The following is a 21,992-nucleotide window of genomic DNA, read 5'->3' as shown; positions in this document are numbered from 1 at the left end:
AATCACATAAGCTTAATAAATTGGTTGGTGGGCAAGGAGGAGTTTTCTTTTGTTGCAAAGCAGCATAAATGAGTAGGGACTGTAAAAAGGTTGATAGTTTGTATCGATTTCCATGCTGTTAAAGCACTTCTCAATATATATTTTTTTATAAATGTATTTATTGTTTTGAATTTCTGCATAAATACAACAAAATGAAATAGAAAGTCCGTGTCATTTTTACATAATGCAGGTCAGTTTGCACAGACAGTAAACAGAGCATTCCTACTGCATTTTCACAGTTTATACACATTTTCTCCAAAGTTACCAGCCCTTTTCAACATACACTGGCTTTTTTTTTTTTTTTTAGGTAGGATATTCAGTATATCCACCATTCAACCTGCCTTCAGGGGCAGGGTAGGTTGGCACTCAACTCTTTCTAATTCAGGACAATCATGGAAAAAACAGCCAAAGCTAGAACCACCATCAAATGTATTTCACTAGTGCATCCCAGTAAAAATACAGCTGGGGCTAACGGGATTAGAGCCTTGTAAACTAATTCCAGCAGGTTTAAGAACCATAGTCTGGTTTGGTTTTTTTTGCTCTGCGATTTCTGCTGGATTGTTGTGCCTGCATCCGCTCCCAGATATTTATATCCGACCCATGCTCGAGATCCTTTTATATTATGGGCCTCGATCAGCGAGACGTTTTCAGTTTTGTCTAAAATTTTCCTTCAGGCTCACTTCAGCACATTTGTCTAGGGCAAACTCTTCACTTACTCACTGTCGCTCGGCTGAACGATGATCACAGGAGCTGTAAAGCTTCAAGTCAGCCACAGGCAGTGAGTGCAACAGGATCCGGGTATTCTGGTGTCTCTGGAATTAAGATGAAACCCTTAGCCCAAAGATTTATTAAGAACATTCAGTGGGTTCACAGTGCCAGGCAACGTGAGAGAGGTGAAAGATAATCTCCCCGAAATATCCCTTGCTGGATCTTGACCTTAGGAATGACAAATTGTCCATCGGAAAACCTGATAAACTCGATCAATCCAGGAGCCAGTCTGTACACTTCAAGGCAATTTATTATCTAAGAGTTTGGGATCCCATGCAAAAGTTTTGCTGATAATCTATGCGTGGCATGCTGAGATTCTGACCTTCCTGACGACTTTACTCAGTATTAACTGGCCCATGCTTCCGTATGCTCCTCTCCTGCCACCATGTGATTAACCTCTATGGGACTGTATATCCTGTCTGCTCCTATCGCAGTGAACGGCTGTGGTGTTATTGATCAGTTTCCTGGGTCTCCCTCCGGAAGGAGAAGCAGTCTTCCTGCTGCTAGACCTCGTGGTGTTCATTCTGGCTCTCCCATTTTTTGCAGTTTGCCGGGTCTTGATGGGGGGACGTTAATGTCTGACTACTTCGTCAGGTCCAGGGTTTTCTTCTCTTGTTACTTTAGGCCACTCTGTAGTTTTGATCTATGCTTTTTCCATGCTCTCCCATAAGCTGGGTCTCCAATTTTTTACTTCTCTGTTGTGCTCGTGGGGACTTCTCCAGAACTTTTCTGTTTCAGCATTGGTTGGTGGCTCCTGGTAGGATTGCACTGGGTTCCGCCTAAATGTTTTTGTTTTGCTGTCCTCTTATTTTTTTTGTTTTCTTCCCGTCTCCGCAGGTTTTGTGCTTCTGCTATTTTACAATTTTTTTTTTCAATCGGCGTGCATGAATTTAAAGGCTTCTGTTAGTGCAGCATGTCTCAGCCTGACGGTTTGCATCTCTCTCATTTTTTGGTGTCCTGAATCCTTTCAGGAAATCATCTACCGGTGACGCAGTGATTTTATATTTTTTTTCTATAAAGTTGTTTGCCTCCTTTCCTCCTGTGTCCGTGTCGGTAGGACTCTTTATCAGTAATGAGTTTTGCTGCACAATATTGTATCCAAACTATTTCTGCGATATCGATACGTGATCCCTTTATGCGGGCTACGGCATGGCGGCTGTTACTGATCACGCATTTTACTCTGGGGAGGTGAGAACAGCTGTCCATCCCCTCTCACAGTCCAGCAGCTCATTCATCTACCAGATCTTCAGTCTCCCGCTCTCTTTATTTGCTTTCCCTTCTCGATTCTGCCTCTTGCGTCAGCCCTGCACTGCTCTCATCCTCACGTGTTGGACCCTTGTCACTCGCTGGTCTCTCACCCATTACCTCCTCCAAATTTCTACAGCTTTTCTGGTGCCTCTCTTCTGCAGTATCATTCGTTGTTTACGTACACCTCTGATTTTTTTTTTTCAATTAGAGATCTCAAATTTGCAGCAGTTAATTGTAGATTTTCCATTCATAGTATTTGCTGCCTCTGCCTGATGATGATGGGATTCCAGAATTTATTGCCTAGAAATAATGATATATTATTGGTGCACATAGCTGTTTATTTTTCTTAATTTCTCAATTTTTTTTTTTAAATTAGGTGTTGTGGGCTCTCTTCTGCTACACTGGGTCCATGAACAGGTTCCCCATAACTTCCTCAGTAGCCCGGGGTATTGTCTTCATTTAAAGATTCAGAACTAATCGCCAGCACCATCATTACCCCTAGGGCTGAAGCTAAAGCTGGGTATGGATTAGTCTATTTGCTTCTTTTTTCATGCTTCAGCAGTAGTGGTCGCCCTGCTGAAATTTCATCTAGAAGATATTTAAAGACATTAGAAATTCCACTTTTTTTTCCATGCAATGCAAAGGGGATATGACCAGAAGGTTCTCAGTGAAACTTGGCAGGAGAAATATTCAGTTGTTCTCCCTGACCCCTTTTGTCCCTTTGGTGAATCCTTTGGTGATTATTTAGATTTGTTTTGCGATGAAAGCTTTTACCACACTCAATACATTTGAATGGTTTATCTCCCGTGTGGATCTGCTGGTGCCTTCTCAGTAGTGATTTATCATTGAATAATTTATTACATTGACTACATGAAAATGGTTTCTCTCCTGTATGAATCCGTTGATGCCTTTTCAGATGTGATTTATCCATGAACAATTTGTCACATTCTGTACATTTATATGGTTTTTCTCCGGTGTGGGTCCTCTGGTGATTTCTCAACCCTGTTTTATAATGGAATACTTTATCACACTCAGTACATTTGTATGGTTTCTCTCCTGTATGAACCCTCTGGTGAATTTTCAAGTTCGATTTATCACTGAATAATTTATCACAATCAGTACATGAAAATGGTTTTTCTCCAGTGTGGATTCTCTGATGAATTCTAAGATTTGATGTGGTATTAAATAATTTATGGCACTCAACACATGAAAATGGTTTCTCTCCTGTGTGTATTCTTTGATGGTTTGTAAGTTGGGACTTATGACAGAAAAATTTATCACATACAGAACAAGGAAAGGGTTTCTCTCCCGTATGGATTCTTTGGTGCCTTTTCAGTTCTGATTTATAATTGAAAATTTTATCACACTCATGACATGGAAATGGTATCTCACCCTTGTGAGTCTTTTTGTGAATTCTCAGTTGTGATTTCTTACTGAAGAGGTTACTGCACTCATTACACCGAAATGGTTTTTCTTCTGTGTGTATCATTTGATGCTTCTTCAGCTGAAGTATGTCACTATATAATTTGTCACACTTTGTACATTTAAATGGTTTCTCTCCAGAATGAACCCTTTGGTGAACTCTCAGATGCGATTTGTCACGGAAACATTTATTACAATTAGTACATTGAAAAGGTTTCTTTCCAGTGTGGATCCATTGGTGTCTTCTCAGCTGTGATTTAACACTGAATAATTTACCACACTCACTACAGGGAAATGGTTTCTCCCCTTTGTGAATCCTTTCATGCTTTTTCAGCTGTGATTTATCACTGAAATATTTATTACACTCAGTACAAATAAATGGCTTTATTGCCATATGAATCTTTTTGTGCTTTCTCAAATAAGTTTTGTGGCTGAAGCATTTATCACAGTCAGTACATGCAAATGGTTTCTCACCAGTGTGTGTTTTTTCGTGTTCTCCTAGCTGTGATTTATCGCCAAATAATTTATCACATTCAGTACAAGCAAATGGCTTCTCTCCTGTGTGGATCCTTTGATGCCTTGTCAGATATGTTTTGCGACTGAAGCTCTTACCACATTCAATACACTTAAATGGCCTCTCTCCAGAGTGAATTCTTTGGTGCAATATTAAATGATTTTTCCTACCAAAGATTTTTCCACATGTGTCACACAAAAAGCGCTTCTTCCCCTTCCCCTCTCTCTGGTGAATGTTGTCACTGGTGCTGGTGTTTTGATGCTCTCGCAGCTGTGATTTATCACTGAATACTTGATCACACTCACTACAAGGAAATATTTTCCCACCCATATGGATCCTTTCATGCCTTTTCAGATGTGTTTTGCGACTGAAGCTCTTATCACATTCAATACAGTGAAATGGTCTCTCTCCAGAGTGAATTCTTTGGTGCAATATTAAATGATGTTTCCTACCAAATATTTTTCCACAGGTGTCACAGAGAAAGAATTTCTTCCCTTTCCCCTTTCTCTGGTGAAGATCCAAAATTATTTGATCACGGTTAATATTTTGGATGGCCATCTCCTCTCCCAGGTGTCCTTGGTGAAGGTCAAAATTTATGTGACTCCTGCTAATACTTTGGAAGGGCATTTCTGCTCTCAGGTGTCTCAGCTGTATGTCAGAAGTCATTTCATCACCAATACTATTTTGGAAGGGTCTCTCTGCTTTCAGATGGTGGATGTCAGAAGTCATTTCGTCACTGCTAGAATTTTGGAAGGGTCTCTCCTCTTTCAGGTGTCTCTGGTGGACATCAAAAGTCAGGTCATCACCATTAGTATTTTGGAAGGGTCTCTCTGCTTTCAGGTTTCTCTGGTAGGCATCAGAAGTCATCTCATCACTGATAGTATTTTGGAAGGGTCTCTCCTCTTTCAGGTGTCTCTGGTGGACATCAAAAGTCAGGTCATCACCATTAGTATTTTGGAAGGGTTTCTCTGCTTTCAGGTGTCTCTGGTAGGCATCAGAAGTCATCTCATCACTGATAGTATTTTGGAAGGGTCTCTCCTCTTTCAGGTGTCTCTGGTGGACATCAAAAGTCAGGTCATCACCATTAGTATTTTGGAAGGGTCTCTCTGCTTTCAGGTGTCTCTGGAAGGCATCAGAAGTCATCTCATCACCGATAGTATTTTGGAAGGGTCTCTCTGTTGGCAGGTGTCTCTGGTGGTGGTCAGAAGTCATTCCATCACTGCTAGTATTTTGGAAGGGTCTCTCTGCTTTCAGGTGTCTCTGGTGGTGGTCAGAAGTCATTCCATCACTGCTAGTATTTTGGAAGGGTCTCTCTGCTTTCAGGTGTCTCTGGTGGTGGTCAGAAGTCATTCCATCACTGCTAGTATTTTGGAAGGGTCTCTCCTCTTTCATGTGTCTCTGGTAGACATCAAAAGTTATGTCATCACCATTAGTATTTTGGAGGGGTCTCTCTGCTTTCAGGTGTCTCTGGTAGGTATCAGAAGTCATCTCACCACCGATAGTATTTTGGAAAGGTCTCTCTGCTTTCAGGTATCTAGGGTGGAAGTAAAAAGTCATTTGGTCACTGTTAGTACTTTGAAAGGGTCCCTCTGTTCTCAGGTGTATCTGGTGGAGATCAGAAGTTACTTGGTCACTGTTATTACTCTGGAAGTGTCTCTCTGGTCTCAGAGCTTTCTGGAGGAGGTCAGAAGTAATTTGATCACTGTTATTATTTTGGAAGAGTCCCTCTGCTCTCGGGTGTCTCTGGAGGAGATCAGAAGTCATTTGATCACTGTTATTATTTTGGAAGAGTCCCTCTGCTCTCGGGTGTCTCTGGAGGAGGTCAGAAGTCATTTGATCACTGTTATTATTTTGGAAGGGTCCCTCTGCTCTCGGGTGTCTCTGGAGGAGATCAGAAGTCATTTGATCACGGTTATTATTTTGGATGGGTCCCTCTGCTCTCGGGTGTCTCTGGAGGAGGTCAGAAGTTATTTGATCACTATTATTTTGGAAGGGTCCCTCTGCTCTCGGGCATCTCTGGTGCCCAGAGAGGTTTGTCAGCTCCCTGCCACTTCTTTCCCATTTAATTATTTCATCTGGTGAGTCTCCTGCAGGATCTCTCGCCTTCTTTACAGATTCTTTATGACTTCTCCTAGTTTCTCCCCTCTCAGTCACCTGGGAAATATTATCAGAACCATTTCCTGATGGTCTCAGGGTCAGTCCCAGTTTCACAGAACATTCTTCTCGATTCTCCTCCCTCTTCTCTTCCTGCATTTCCTCCTTCATCTTTCCCAGTGTGAGTTCATTATCTACTGGATTTAAGAAGAAAGCATTAATCATGTATAAGTGACCAAGGAAAATGGAGAAATTACTTACCTGATAATTTTGTTTTCCTTATAGCAGACAGATGGATTCAGGACCAGTGGGTTTATGCTCCCCTGCCAGCAGGGAGGTGGAGCAAGCTAACGTCACAGTACATATACTCCAGCAGTGACCCCAGCCTGCCAGTATTCTCTGCAAAAGCCACTGTAGACAGTCTAGAAAAAAAACTTGATTAAAAACAGGCAACCATAACTGAACTCAACCAACAAGAAACACTGAACTCACTTAAAAATCTAGATACCCCAATCTAGGGACTGGATGAACACTTACCAGTAATCCCTTGGGATCCAGAGCCCACAGGAGAACTATTGACACTCATGCGGCAGCTGAGGGCAGAAAGCTGAGTCCATCTGTCTACACTAAAGAGGTTGAGGTACGCACCAGATCGGAGATTGCGTCCGTCAGGAAGACTGCTGCAGGAGTAAGCAGGAACGTGCCACCAGTGCGCAGCAGGAAGCAATCTGCAGTGTCATTGCTGTTGGGTCGAAGGTCTACTTAAGAATGGATTCCAATCGTCTATCCCGAGTATCCTTCAATGCAGCCCCTCCCTCAACGGGAATGGTTGTTCGCTTTGAGACGGCACAGACCATGGCGTCCGCTTTCAGAAAATGCAGACATTCCTTGGTTGCTGGCTCCAGAGGGTAAAAGGCTTCCAAGGCCCGACCCCCTTTAAAGCTGACCCCCGCGGCATCCCATTCCAGGTCAATCAGTTCCTGGATGGCTTTCATCATTGGGAAGTAGCATGAGGCTTTACGAAGGGACACCAGGATGGGGGTTCTTCTTTGGTTCCGCCAAAGGGTCCATGCCTGGAATACCCAGCATCTTCAGAGTCTGGGAAACCAGGGCTGGTAATTCATCCCTGTGGAAAAAGCAAAGCATGGGTTGGTATGGTTCCAGGCCTGGAGGGATTTCTCCTTCTTCCATGGAGGTGTCCAGGTCCCTGTTAGGGAAATTCTGGGTTAGCCGAGGCAGGTCTCAAGGCATTTGAGTAGGGCTGGGAGGATCTTGTGCTTCCAGCAGGGGTTGAGCTCGGGACACAGCCGGGGCTGACTGTGCCTGAACGAAGGCTTGTAGTCCTTGGAAAAATTCTAACCAGGAAAAGGTCCTTGGGTCCATATTAATCCCAGGGGGAGTCAAAGTAGGGGCCCCTGAGGTGCCCTCTTGTGAAGAAGCCATCTTGGAGTTGCATAGGTCCGGGGAGCTATCGTATGTAGGAGTTCTGGAACCATCCTCAGACAGTGAGGGACCAGGCTTTGGATCCCCCTGGGCTTCTTCACAATACTGACACAGGCAGGACGCCAGTTCAGGCTGCGCAGCTCTTATGTGGCAGGCTGTGCAAAGATTGTGCCTTCTTTAATGCTGGTGCCATTGCCTCTACGTCTAGGTGCACAGATAATGAGCTTCAATGCACGCGTGTCATTGTAAGCACGGCTGTGCGTGTAGTTATGTGCACGGAGTGCGCTCAGCTGTGCGCGCGTCTGTACTAGATGCTCACAAGTTAGGCGCAACGGCCGCCCGGCCTGCCCCGCGTGTACTGCCGGTCGAGAAGGGAAGATGGAGCCCAAGGGTCTCCACATGTGTGGACCCTTGCACCAGATCGAGGCCTAGCCCAACAAGGACTGCTCAACCCGACCGGTGTTCCCTTGTTACCTCGCCGGACGGAGGAATCAGTATGGCAATCCGAACTCTGGAGACCTGAATTTAAAGTTTTCTGCTTACCTGGTCGCGGCGCTTACCGATCGTGTGCCAGATGGTCTCCAGCTGCAGGGGCAGAGGGTTTTACCTTCACCATCGCGCTCGGTTATGTTCCCGCTACCTTTCAGCCACTCTGGGGGCTAAGTCCACGCTGGGAATCGGCTATCGGACCAAGGCAAGCCTCTGAGGGATATCAGAAATCACCTCAGGAATTCTCAACTGGGAGAGGGACCCTTAGGTATCACCACAGGAGAGCAGGGCTCGATCTTCTTTAAGGTATCTTTTGTCATCTTGCTGTAATTTTCCTAATACTGTGCTAGTGTGTGGGATAGTGTCCGCATATGCTAGGAGACGGAGAGATACTGAAGAGCTGAGGTCACTGCAGGGGTATATCTAGAGTGACGTCAGCTTTGAAATCTGAAGAAGAGCACATAACCCACTGGTCCTGAGTCCATCTGGCTACACGCTAGGAAAATGGCCCTTGCATAGATCAGTAGTGAGACCCCACCCTGAGTACATTGTTCAGTTCTGGATGCCAAACTTTCATAAGGACATTGAGAGGGTGGAAGTGGTACAGAGAAGAGATTCTAAAAATACTTATTTGTTTAGATTTAGTTCACACCTTTTCATTGGTAGCTCAAGGTGAGTTGCATTCCCTGTCCCCAGAAAGCTCGCAATCTGAGATAATGGAGGGTGAAGTGATTTACCCAAGATCACAGGAGCATCAGTGGGCTTTGAACCCTGGCCTCTTAGCCCACTGTTCAAAATGTAAGCTGGGGCCCCTAGGGATCCTTTCCTCCAACTTCAGACCCCGCTTTAGCAGATCCAAAATGAAGAGGAAAAAAAAATAATGGAATCCATGTAAATTTTATTGTACAAGTTCACCACATTCATTGCTTACCCTGTGAAGCTGGTCAGAGAAATATCTAAACCCATCTAAGATCTGTATTACCTGAAATTTAGTTGTATCAGATGTCTTTTGGCCAACTGGAAAAGTCTTTAGCAGGATGTGCCTCTTTGCTGCAGGGACTCTCTGCAATGTCTTTGGTACTGGGGACTCGCTGTTGCCTTTATGATGTTCCTGGTTTGGGCCGCCATGCTGCTGCTTTTACATGTTGTTGTGGGCAGAGCTTAGCTTGTCGTTGTCAGTATCCAGTTCATGAGTGGATACCCTTTTGGTTGCTAAGTAGCTCTAGCCAGTTCTAGATACATGAATGACTCATCCGACTCCAGGGGATGCCTGGCTAGGTCAGGATCGGCCCCAGTCATTGCCACACGTTATTTTGTTCTCACAGCCTTTTTTCAGCAACTTTTGCTCCACCCCCCCAGGTATCATTGCTGTGGTTCTGTCCACCACATGTCCCATGTAATTTCATAGGACTTCTGATCCAGCTAAACTTAGATCTGTCTAACATATTCATGTTCAACCCCAACTCCCTTTCTTTCGCTGCTGTGCATAAGTGACTATTTCCTTTATGTTAGTAGCAGAGACATGAAATGTTTTGTGGTAGCTAAAAGTGACCCCTTCTGACCATTTACATATTCACTGGGCTAATCTTCTACTACAGGGTCTGCAACACCAATCCTCTAGCCAGGCTTAAGTTGCTAAAAAAAAAAAAAAAAAAAAGAGATTCACTCAGGGAAAGGGGACATGATAGAAACAGTCAAATATTTAACAGGATACAGTAAAATATGGTGTTTTCCATAAAAATGAAATATAAGATCAAGACCCCATGACATAAAAGTGGAGAAAGGAAATCCTCCTTTGCTGAGACGGTGGTGGATGTCTGGAATAAGCAAGTAGCAGAGGTGAGAGTATCCCGAAGTGTAGAAAAATTTCAACACCCTTGGGACACAATGGGAGAACCATTTGCAGAGTGATCCAGCTGGGCAGACTGACCTGGGCCCCATATATTGCCAGCTTACTCTTATCCAAGCAATAGACAGGCATTCTCCTGTGTGGTAGGGGTGTAAGCAGTACCTGCAGATTTGGATTTTATACAGATTCACCTCCAATCCTCCATCCACACAAATCACCAGTGTAAATGCACATGGAATAAGTTTCCATTTGGAAATCAAAAAGAAAGGTGCGTGAAGGCATAGCAATAATAGATTTGATGGGGAAAGAGACATCATTGTACAGAGGTATCCATGGCGCTACACGAAGACAACACCAAGCTTCGCTGGTTATAAGCAGGCAGGGGTTTGGGTGACCGCTGGAACTGCCGACCTGCAGGGAGATCCTTCCCACATGATGCACTTCATTCATGTATTTACTGATCTTCTACACCACATTTAGAAACAGATTCACTCAAGGTGGCTCACAAAACCAGTCATCGAAAAACATAAAACATATCATGATTATCGCAATATAAAACCTCTTTCATAATCAAATAGAACTGAAATACCTACAGATAGAATGGACAGAAAAATAACAACTGTAGTACAGGTAAAATACATTTAAAACTAGGCTGATAACCACAAAAATTCAAACAATTTGCATAATCCTACTTGACCACGGCCGGCGTTTAATAGCAGCGACGTCCCGTAGACTCACTGCTGATGGGATGAACTCGTGCAGAAACATAGCTACCTCGGCCTTCGGCTGCAACACATGAATGAACATTTATTTGTCTCTAGTTGTAACGAGTTTCCTGTCCCTGCACGAAACAAGTGTCATGTCGGACACCAGCCACCCGGACACTGAGCATGGGATTCGTGTCTGCACAGGAGGAGATTTTCTTAGGAAAGAAGATCGCTTCTGCTGAATTAAGTCCCACGTTGACGTTAAGAGTTTTATTTGATTCAGTTTGATGTGAACTTGCAGCAGTTCAGAAAACCAACATCTCCAGGATTATGGACCGATGATTACAATACTTCAGGCAAGGCGCGGGGTTTTGACACCTAACCACCCTGCAAAATCCAAGAGACCGACCGATATTCATCTACTGTGGGCAAGTGCTTTGTTCAATAGGGAATTGCACCTCCCAGAACCTTTTTTTCAGGGGTTAGATATGTACCGAAACAAGTGGAAAAACCATCCCGCCCCACAGCATGCATTCAACATGTAACAGAAGAATCTCACCACCCTCTTGTACAAGTCTATATTAGAACGAATCGTGTAAAAGGGGTCCGGGCCTATCGGTCAGTCTGGGGGGGGGGGGGGGGGGAATAACTCTCTGCCGAAGGGACAGAAGGTTACCAAAATTGGCAAGAAATGGGAATGTCTTGCACCAGATTGAAAGCCAGAAACGTCAGGTCGGTCTTTTCAGAGGATAGGCCCTCCCAAAAAATCCCCCATTGCTTAACAATGAGAGGGGGCAAGAGGCTGCGGTAGGTTGGTGACCGCTCCCCCCAGCAGCTTGGTCCAAGGCAACAAAGGCAGACAGAGAGCTGGACACACACACAGTCCCGTCTCCTGTTGTCCATCGGATTTTTCTTTTCTTTGCCGTCAGGACACAAAAGGTTTGAACAGGTTACGAGTGGAGCATGTACTCAAGTCTGTAACACAAGCAGCTGTTGCCTTCTTCAGCAAACTTATCGTGGTGGAGGCCAATCCCAAAGTCAGGCTTCTCCGGGCTCTCCCTACTGCTTCTAGAGGTGCGAGTGATGGATTCCCCCTGGGGCCTTTCTATAAGGAAGCTCTGCGGAGCGGAGCAGACGAGGTGCTGCTAACTAGACGTAGGGGCAAGCAGGTTTGGTTTCCTGCCTGTTCGCTGGTGTTAGGGAAGGAGGGAGGGCTCAAACTCCTTTACAGAGACACTGAAAATCATGGCTCCGCACTCAATACATGAGGCGAGCCAGAAACCAGAGGGGGAGTTGTAGTCCTTGTAGAGCGAGAACTTGTGAGGAAGCGCAGATTGAGGCAGGGAGCTGTTTACTGTTACTGTGGGGAAAGATGCAGACTTTTTTTTTAACCATGTCCAGAGTGGAGAGAGGCGAGTTTAGAGGTTTGTTTGGTTTTTTTTTAAACTTGCTTTGATGTTATTGCGCTCTCAGAGGTTTACTTGTAACATTATCCATCAAAGAAGTGAACACTTGTGTCTTCATGTCAACAAACTCGATCTGTCATTAGTCCTGTTTCATGAACAGTTTCACCTACAGAAATTCCAGCTGCAATGCATCTTAAGCTTTTTAGAAAAAGAAAAACGAGCCACCCTTTCTTTGAGTAGACTTACAACTCGATTTACATTAATTGTGTTCAAGAACATTTATTATGCTTGCAAGTTATTTTATGATTGTTTTATATTATTTATGTGATTCTGTTGTTTGCTTAGGATGGCTGGTGCTGCGGGAGGCAGGCCATAAAGGTATTTTAAACAAATAAATGTGAAGGGTGATATCAAATAAACAGTTGTGAGCCCTCAATCTGGCCACTAGGTGTCGCTGTTGTGCAATGACAGGTGCTCCCGGCAGACGAAGCAAAGAAACCAAAGCTCCGAGCCGGGAATCGAACCCCGATACCTGGGAACGCCGGCGCAGGCCACCGACATTGACCGAGACACTGGGTAAAATGGCTCAGGCACCCCCCACTTTTTGGTTGAGGGGGGCAGTCAACCAAGGGCTCACAATCTAAGTTTGTACCTGAGGCAACGGAGGGGGGGCGGGGGGGGGGGGATTTGAACCCTGGGTTCCCTGGGTCGTAGGCCCCTGCTCTATTATCCATGAGGCTTCTCCTGGTGCTGTGTCAATGTTGAAATAATAATAATAAGGGTTACAATGTAAACTTTGCATGGTTTTGGTGGGCCTAGCCCGGACCCCCTCACACCGATTTATAACCTTTTGGAGGCCCGGCCTCCAGAACTGATCACAATCCTCCAGACGAGGCCTTCTCCCCCCCCGATCCCCTCCTGCTCCTGCCTCTCCCTCCCCACCCCCGTGGCCCCATCCCTGACCCACAGGGTGTTTTTTTTTTCCCCTGAACTCCTCCCAGGGCCACAGAGCACAGGGCAGCGCAGGGATCTGCGCTAGGCCCGCACAGGACATGACTCTTTTCATGCAGGGCGGCTGGTTTAAGTTGTCCGTTCAGACCTTTAAGGTTTCTGGGACATTGTGCGACTCTGGAGATGGCTGACGGGTTCCCAATGATTTTTCTCAGGTCCATGAAACATTTCCGCAGGGCAGGGTCGGGTAGTGCACTTGGGGAGCCCCCTCCATAAATCATTTGCTCCTTTCTCTGGTCCCCAGGTTCTGCCGCACTGCTGCTCGGAGCCGTCGCTGATCCCCCAAGGGGAGAAACCTGGAAGGAGGCACAGGATTGGTGGCAACGCCGCTCCCCAGTCCTCCTCACCCTCCTGCACCCATCCTAAGGCAGAGGGAGGGCTGGCACCCTTCCAAGATTACGTTGAGAGTTGGAGAAGGACCCACGGAGCTGTCACGAATAAGCCCCCGGGGGTCTGCTAAGAATGCAGGTAACGCAATACCTACCTAAGGAAAACAGGGTCTCGTGATTCTCCTTCATCACCTCCCAGTACAGCTCCTTCTGCCCCTCATCCAAATACCCCCACTCCTCCTGGGAGAAGTGGACAGCGATGTCCTCAAACGTCACCCGCGCCTGAAACACAAAACCAGAAAAGGCATTCGTCAGTACGAGGGAGGAGATCTTGTGCACCGCGCCAGGTTCCCCCAAAAATTCACAAGGAACACTCTCTGTGCGTCTCATTGTGACATTAAACGCCAATGGAAACATCAGCTCCAGCTGCCAAATAACCACCCTAAGCCCGCGCCGGACACGGGCAACCGCTGAAGTCCGAGCAAGCCGAACAGGAAGCGACAATGGCGTGGCAGAACCAGGCATGACGAGGGATACCTGAAGGCAGGTGTGCTGGGGTTGCTTGGTCTCTTCCCCAACAACATGACACCAGTCTGGAGCCGAGGAGGAATGGAGGGGGTGCCGGACGTCCTACGTTAGTTAATGGCTCTCACCTCAAGGAGAGATCGGGGGAGAAGGGAATATTACAAGATGACACTGCCCCACCCACATCAAAATGACCAAAACTATAGTACAGGGAGTGTTTTCGGCACACTTAAACAGAGGTATGTAGAGTACAGCCCTGAGATGTGTCTGTATTTAACACAACATTTTATAACATGCACAAAGTATCTGCAATATACTAGGCCATCTGTCATGGTGTCCTTCGGTCGTAGCCTAACACATGGCCAGTGCCATAGGTGTGGCCGAGCCGCAGGCCACAAGGCCCGTTATGTGCAGCTCAGTTCACAGGGAAGCCAGGGTCTGTGAGCCATGGAAGAGGACTACAAGAATGGCATTCAGGGATGTGGGCAAACGTTTGCCACGGTGGCTACCAAAGGACACTCCGCGCAAGCTGGAGACCTGGCAACCAGACACCATCACTGTTACAGAAAACCAAATCCTCTGGGGTGAGGGGGGGATAATAAAGGGGGCGCGAGGAGTGGGAAACTGTTGGAGAAGCAGAGAGGGGACGGAGAAAATAATATGACAGGAGAAACCGGGGAGAGGGGCTCTCTAAGGGAACGTCAAAAGCCATGGGGACATCAATCTGTCAAGTACTCAGTCACTCAAACTCCATCTGCTCGCTCACTCATACTCACACCCAATGCCCAAACCCTTCACACCACTCTCTCACTTTCATGATCCAGATGTACACACAGACCCAACCAACCTTCATACACCCTTCCACCACCAAACACGCAACTCTACGACACTACGACACCCCAAACCCCAACACACATACACACCACAACACTGCCCAAGAGACAACTGACCATGGGAACATCAATCTATCATTACTCAATCATATCCTGGCCACCCAGTCACTCAAACTCCACCTGCTCACTCACTCATACTCACACCCAATGCCCAAACCCTTCACACCACACTCTCACTTCCATACACACACACAGTCACCCCCAGCACCAACTGATCCAGATGCACATACAGACCCAACCAACCTTCATACACCCATCCACCACCAAACCCACAACTGTACGACACCCTGAACCCCAACACACCCACAGTCAGCCCCTGCGCCAACTGATCCAGCTGCACACACAGACCCAACCAACCTTCATACACCCATCCACCACCAAACACACAACTCTACGACACCCTGAACCCCAACACACACACACCCCACAACATTCTTCCCAAGAGACGACTGGCCAAGGGGCCAGTGAGAGTGCACCTCATACTCCTACCCCATGCAGCTCTGCCTTTCCAATCAGGAAGCTCATGCAATAGGGAGACAGGAGGTGGCAGCGGCAGCTGCTGCAGGGAAAGGAAGCACAGACTACTCACTGGCCCGGTCCTGCCTGCTCCCTCTATCTGCCCCCTCCCCCTCGCGATGCAGAAGGCAGGGGAGATCAGCAATGTAAAGCGAGGCCGACTTTTCCCGGGGCAGTGGCAGCCGGTTGTCCCCTGCGGTCCGGGCTCCCTTCCTCCACGGCCGTGTAACACCAGAGAGGCTTCCACGTGTCCCTGGTCGAGAGGCGACGACCCGGAGCATCGGGAAGATCTGGTTCCGTTATACTGAAACCCGCTGTGCCAAATCCTAACCGGGCAGGGAGAGCTGTGCGAGCCGGGGGGGGGGGGGGCAAACTATAAAACTGCCCGGCCGGCGGCAAACATCCACAGGACCTTTTCTGTCGTTTTCGAAGCAAAAGTAACGGCCAATGCTCCTCTGCAAACATCTCCTCACAATCCGGCTAGAAGAGCAGGCGAGCTTTCAGCCGAGGAGCACCAGAAGAGTGGAGCTGCAGAGGGGCACAATCAGCTCTCTGACAGCCACACTTTCAACGTAAGTGCCCTTTACACTTAGAACAGGTTTCTGCGGCCACAAAGCTCTTTTACTCACATTGTGATTTCAAAGAAAAACAGAAATCTCCAAACATGTTTCTTCCACTACAGTGTCCTTCCCTCCTCCTTAATCCCCTTCTCCCCTCACTCCCTCCCCCCCCCCTTCATCCCTCCCTCTCTTCCCCTAGCTTCTCCCCTCCCGACTCCTCTCTTTCTGGTAACGTCATCTTTTGCTCATTCTATTCTGACCCAAGGAAGGGAGAATTAATTTCCAAAAACTAGTCAAGAAATATATTAAGTTAGTCCAATAAAAGGTAGCACCTTATACATGGTGAAATCTAAACTTACCTGTTCGTTTCCTTTCGTCCGGCCAAACAACCAGTTCAGACCAGTGGGTTATGCTCTCCTCCTGCCAGCAGATGGAGACAGAGGGGAAAAAAAAGCTCAAAGCTGACTTCACTCCCCTTAGAGGGGGGTCTGGTGCTGCCTTTGGTTCTTCAGTATCTGATGTCAAAAGCTAAGACAACCAAAGGCAATTGTTTGATTTAAATTACCAAATCACCACCACAACCAAAAACCTGATGCAGCGAAGAAACTTCACTCTATGGTCATTAACCAAGGAATCAGACAATCCCTACACCAAGGTCATGATTAGGCCAACTACCTTCAGAGTGGGCAACAACTTAATTACTGTTGTGTTTTCTGAACTTTAGAAAACACAACCACCGTAGGTAAGCGATGATTGAACTTCGTCAAACAATATATATATATAGCTACACCGTAAACCTTTAATGAGCTTCGTGTTATACTCAGATCACATGAAAAACATTTTTTTAAAATCCTCTGGGTTGGACCATCAGTAGATTGCTTTGAATATTGGATTCCCTGAATATCAGATTGCACATCAAATGTGGCTACCACATCGGGACTGTCTATTTGAAGATAAGTGTGAATTAAGCTGAGTAAAATACGAAGCTTCTTATTAAGGGTTTAAGGTGAAGGTATATATTGGTGGAGGAACTTTTATGAACTTGTCTGACAGAGCCTTTGATCTCCACAGCTTCCCTGGGTGGGCTCTGTACTGGTCTGGCAGGACTAAAGGAAAGGAAATTAACAGGCGAGTTTAAAATTTCACCTACCTTATCATCCATGCCAGACCAGTCCAGTTGCACCAAAGCTCCACCTAGACCGGGCAGGAGCCTCAAGCTCAAGGGGTAGCCTCTCCCCACTGAGATGCTTAGGGCAGAGATGCATTGGAGGCAAGGGCATTGCTCTTCCATTATCCACTGGAAAGACTCAGCCTGAGAAGATTCTTAGCCCCTGGTCGAGTGGGCTCGCCAACCTTCTGGGACCTGTAAACGTTTGCTGGAGCAGGCCGAAACATTCATCTCCTTGATTGCTCCTGAAATCAATGCCTTCGAAACCACTGTACTTTAACAGAGTACATTAAAGACCTATCTAAAAAGAAAACTGGTAACCTACAAGCATCTCAAATGAACTAGAGAATGGCTGTGACTTTTCTCGCCTTTATTGGCCAATGTTTTCTCCTTCATAAGTGAGGAAAGCCTGATTTTAATAGACATGAAACATTACCCTTCAAAAAGAGGGAATATTGGGTACAGAGATATTCTTTCCTTTCAAATTAGCAAAGGCCATCAAGAAGACTAGCAAGAGACTCAACTCAACAAGACTTGAGGGAAGGGAGACCAGAGCCCTTGAAAACGAAGCTCCGCTTCCAAGCTGAGGAGACCTCCTGCGGCAGAGAACCTGCATTCTTGACTCCAGGGAAGAAAGTGTCCCATCTGAGCCAGTGGCGAGAGTGCTTCTGTGACTGTGTCCCTTGACTGTATAAAAAGCTAGAGCCAGTCTCTGCCCCTCTGTGAGATTTGCGGATTCTGCCTTCATCCCGATGATCTCTGGTGGAAGGGCAAGATCGAACAGGTCCTTCAATGGGACACATTGTCTTCTCCTCCTTAAACTGGACCTCCAAACTCGAAGTCAGGTCTGCCACATGTCCCCTTTCGCACCACCATGGCCAGTAACCCCTGAAACTAAGAATCCTGACTACGTAGCCTGGTTCTTTCAACAGTTCAAGACTGTGAAAAGGAATGGATGGGATCATCTGGAGAAGAATCCCTCTGGGCGGGAGAAGTGCTGAAGGAGCACCCCCTACGTGCACTTTCAGATCTCAGTCCAAGGAACCTCCAGGCAGGAACCTCCAGGCAGGAACACATACAGGATACTAGATGTTGGTCATGGTTCTATCATGACATTCAAACCCCCCCAGGCTTCTGCTTTCTCTCTCTCTCTCTTTTTTTTTTTTTGACTAAAGAATTTTTGTTTGTCTTGGAGCTTCACCGAGCTGATCTGAATCTACTCCCAGATGTGCCTCACCTGCCACCTGGAAGGACAGAGGTTGCTTCTGCCAGAAGAGATATCCACTCAAAACATGTCTGTACAAGAACATCAGCCAAGTGTGCGGCTATGTCATGTCCTGTAAGGGGGGTTTCTGTCCCCGACCAAATCCGATTCGCTTCCCTGGCACTTCAGGGCTACTAGATTCTCCCTCCCTTGCTCACATCAGCTAATGGGCCTTAGCTCGACTGCAGCCACGCAGAGTGTGCCTTCTCCCGAGCTAGAGGCCAGGACTTCTGGAGCATTAGAGGGGTTGGGCCGTGGCTCTCAGCCTGGTTTTTCTCCAAATTGCCGCAAGATGCATACTGAATAAAGGAGCAGGCAAGGCAGATCCTCGCGGCATTCCTGTTGGCCCAGGTTCCCCAACCTGACTTGCTGGGATCTATCAGATAGAAAAGGAGTGAAGCACTTATGGAGGTTCCTGAAATGCCCAAGGAGTTTAAACGTGATAGCAAGATTCAGTGATCCAGGTGCGTCAAAGGCAGCAGAGGTAATCTAAAAGAACCGGAGCATATTCTCTGCCGATATCGAAGTCCCGGATCACTGTTGTCAAAACGCGACGATAGCAAAGCTTCTGGATTATGCAGTCTTCCGAAACCAAGTTGAAAACGATCAATTATCGCGTTTTCTTCAACAAAAGCCGTCAACTGGGTTGAGACCACAGATTCTGTTATTTTCGCCAGGGCTGGCAAAGACGAGATTGGCCTATGATTTGCTAATACACTTGGATCGTTTTCTATCATCCGACTGTGGTCTTAAACGATAACCCTCCCTCCTTTTAATAAAGGCTGGGTGGACGCCTGTTTCAGGCAACGAGGAAAGTCACCAGATGAGTGGGGTAGATAAACCAATATCGGCGACTGTTTCACTGACATCTTCTCCTAAAGGTCTGAGCAACACAGTCGGAGAAGGGTTTACTGGGGACGATGATGATGATGGTGAATTCATTTTTGCTAAAAAGTCTCAATTATCTCGGTTTCTGGTGTCAGCTCAACACTCTGCCAGATTGATTTGGGCGAAATACCTGCCGAGGATGTCGATTATTTATCTCCATGCAGGCGGAAGTCCGCCGTAGAGAAGGGAGGAACGCCAGATCGGAGAGGGAAGGAAGAGCCAGCCAGCACACGAGTGTCATCCCATCCAAAAAGCCTGCTCTCAGCTCAGCCCTGGCTTCGGCCCCCAGGGCCGTCTTCTGCCAGAGCCCAGCTTCTTCCTCTGCCGCACCAGTAGTGGAAGTACTGAGGAGCCGAAGGCAGGCCCAGGCGTTCCTCGGTGGAGTGAAGTCGGCACTGAGCTATGGCCCCCCACACTGGTGGGGGGCCATGTCCCCCCACCAGTGTGGGGGGACATGGCCCCCCCACACTGGTCTTGCATGGACAATAAGGGATTTATTTTATTTTAGTTAACCTTTATTTTTCTCCATGAAACTGGACAGCGTGCAACCCTACACTGCAAGAGACTCAGAACAACAAAAATATTTCTTTGCAAAAAGGGTGGACTTATAGATTTGCTTACTGGATGGAAAGAGGCAAGACAGTAAAAGAATGGCAGAAAACCTGAAAGAGACACAGAGGATTCACCTGCGGGAATCTCTCAGGCACTGAACCAGGAATTAAATTCTGCAGAGAGGTCTTAATACTATACTGTATATACACATCCAGGATCTTCTACCTCCCTGCCCTCCCTTTTCCCTTCCCACATCATCCATCTCCAGAGCAGGATTTCCAGCCCCGACTCACTCCCTGCACGGTCCCTGGGGTGGGGGATGGGATCAGTCCCAGGCTGCATCCCCTGCCCCCCTCCTGCCAGTCTCCTACCTGCTGAGCAGAAAGCCCTGCAGCCATTCTCCTGCCCCTTCTCCAGAGCAGGATTTCCAGCCCCGGCTCCCTCCCTGCACGGTCCCTGGGGTGGGAGGGATGGGATCAGTCCCAGGCTGCATCCCCTGCCCCCTCCTGCCAGTCTCCTACCTGCTGAGCAGAAAGCCCTGCAGCCATTCTCCTGACCCTTCTCCAGAGCAGGACTTCCAGCCCCGGCTCCCTCCCTGCACGGTCCCTGGGGTGGGGGATGGGATCAGTCCCAGGCTGCATCCCCTGCCCCCCTCCTACCTGCTGAGCAGAAAGCCCTGCAGCCATTCTCCTGCCCCTTCTCCAGAGCAGGATTTCCAGCCCCGGCTCCCTCCCTGCACCGTCCCCGGGGTGGGGGATGGGATCAGTCCCAGGCTGCATCCCCTGCCCCCTCCTGCCAGTCTCCTACCTGCTGAGCAGAAAGCCCTGCAGCCATTCTCCTGCCCCTTCTCCAGAGCAGGATTTCCAGCCCCGGCTCCCTCCCTGCACCGGTCCCTGGGGTGGGGGATGGGATCAGTCCCAGGCTGCATCCCCTGCCCCCCTCCTGCCCCCCTCCTACCTGCTGAGCAGAAAGCCCTGCAGCCATTCTCCTGCCCCTTCTCCAGAGCAGGATTTTCAGCCCCGGCTCCCTCCCTGCACCGGTCCCTGGGGTGGGGGATGAGATCAGTCCCAGGCTGCATCCCCTGCCCCCTCCTGCCAGTCTCCTACCTGCTGAGCAGAAAGCCCTGCAGCCATTCTCCTGCCCCTTCTCCAGAGCAGGATGTCCTGCCCCGGCTCCCTCCCTGGGGTGGCTGCAGCTTTGCCCTCTGCTTGCTGAGCGCGCTCAGATTCTCTCCAATGTTGCCGGCTCTCAGCACGGCTCCCCCCCTCCAACAGGAAGTGACATCACCAATGGAAGAACTTCCGTTACCTGTGCATAAGGACTCCGGGAAATGTAGTGCTGCGGTGCCTTTTCTCATCATGAAGGGACAGGGACGGTGCCTCCATGGCTGAGAGGTCAGAGGAGCTGATCTGAAGGTTTCCTTCTTCTCTGTGATTTGTGTTTGGGACTCCTGATGGAGTCGTGGGTTCAAATCCGACTTCCTGGTTCTTGAATTTGATACCTTGATTCTTCATAAAGGGACAGGGAATTGTGGGAAGTGTAGTCCAGTGCTGGCGGGAGCTCTGATTGGCTGACCCGCTATGGCAGGGGGAGGAAAGCAAGACCCTGCAACCAATAGCTGGCAAAATCCTGAACACCTCCCCTCCCCGGGCTGGGAACCGGAAATCCTGCTCTGGAGAAGGGTCAGGAGAATGGCTGCAGGGCTTTCTGCTCAGCAGGTAGGAGACTGGCAGGAGGGGGGCAGGGGATGCAGCCTGGGACTGATCCCATCCCCCACCCCAGGGACCGTGCAGGGAGGGAGCCGGGGCTGGAGATCCTGCTCTGGAGAAGGGGCAGGAGAATGGCTGCAGGGCTTTCTGCTCAGCAGGTAGGAGACTGGCAGGAGGGGGGCAGGGGATGCAGCCTGGGACTGATCCCATCCCCCACCCCAGGGACCGTGCAGGGAGGGAGCCGGGGCTGGAAATCCTGCCCTGGAGAAGGGGCAGGAGAATGGCTGCAGGGCTTTCTGCTCAGCAGGTAGGAGACTGGCAGGAGGGGGGCAGGGGATGCAGCCTGGGACTGATCCCATCCCCCACCCCAGGGACGGTGCAGGGAGGGAGCCGGGGCTGGAAATCCTGCCCTGGAGAAGGGGCAGGAGAATGGCTGCAGGGCTTTCTGCTCAGCAGGTAGGAGACTGGCAGGAGGGAGCAGGGGATGCAGCCTGGGACTGATCCCATCCCCCACCCCAGGGACGGTGCAGGGAGGGAGCCGGGGCTGGAAATCCTGCCCTGGAGAAGGGGCAGGAGAATGGCTGCAGGGCTTTCTGCT

At 48.3% G+C, this 21,992-nt stretch overlaps 1 protein-coding gene across 2 annotated transcripts; it reads right to left on the bottom strand.

Moving 5' to 3' along the window:
• Positions 1-323: 323 nt before the first annotated feature.
• LOC115083447 (zinc finger protein 585A-like) lies at positions 324-20,942 on the bottom strand. 2 transcript variants are annotated; one of them, XM_029587265.1, is made up of 3 exons: positions 20,792-20,942; positions 13,475-13,601; positions 324-6,282 (listed from the first exon to the last, which is right to left on the bottom strand). In XM_029587265.1, the coding sequence occupies exons 1-3, from the start codon at positions 20,816-20,818 to the stop codon at positions 2,720-2,722; spliced, it is 3,717 nt and encodes a 1,238-aa protein (XP_029443125.1). In that variant the 5' UTR covers positions 20,819-20,942; the 3' UTR covers positions 324-2,719. The 2 variants fall into 2 exon arrangements, with proteins under 2 accessions (XP_029443125.1, XP_029443126.1); XM_029587266.1 differs by having other exon boundaries at positions 324-6,279.
• Between the last annotated feature and the right edge of the window lie 1,050 nt (positions 20,943-21,992).

This window comes from Rhinatrema bivittatum, chromosome 2, assembly GCF_901001135.1.
Source record: "Rhinatrema bivittatum chromosome 2, aRhiBiv1.1, whole genome shotgun sequence".
In the NCBI taxonomy this organism is placed as follows: Eukaryota; Metazoa; Chordata; class Amphibia; order Gymnophiona; family Rhinatrematidae; genus Rhinatrema; species Rhinatrema bivittatum.
This window is presented reverse-complemented; position numbering and strand designations above follow the sequence as displayed.

Bases quoted from the DNA above. Each gene is read 5' to 3' on its own strand.
- LOC115083447 (XM_029587265.1), bottom strand. From the start codon at position 20,818: ATGGCTGCAGGGCTTTCTGCTCAGCAG. The intron at 13,602-20,791 runs GTAGGAGACTGG...TTTGTGTTTCAG, and splicing joins CAGGGCTTTCTGCTCAGCAG to GCGCGGGTGACGTTTGAGGA. The intron at 6,283-13,474 runs GTAGGTATTGCG...TCTTAAATCCAG, and splicing joins CGAGACCCTGTTTTCCTTAG to TAGATAATGAACTCACACTG.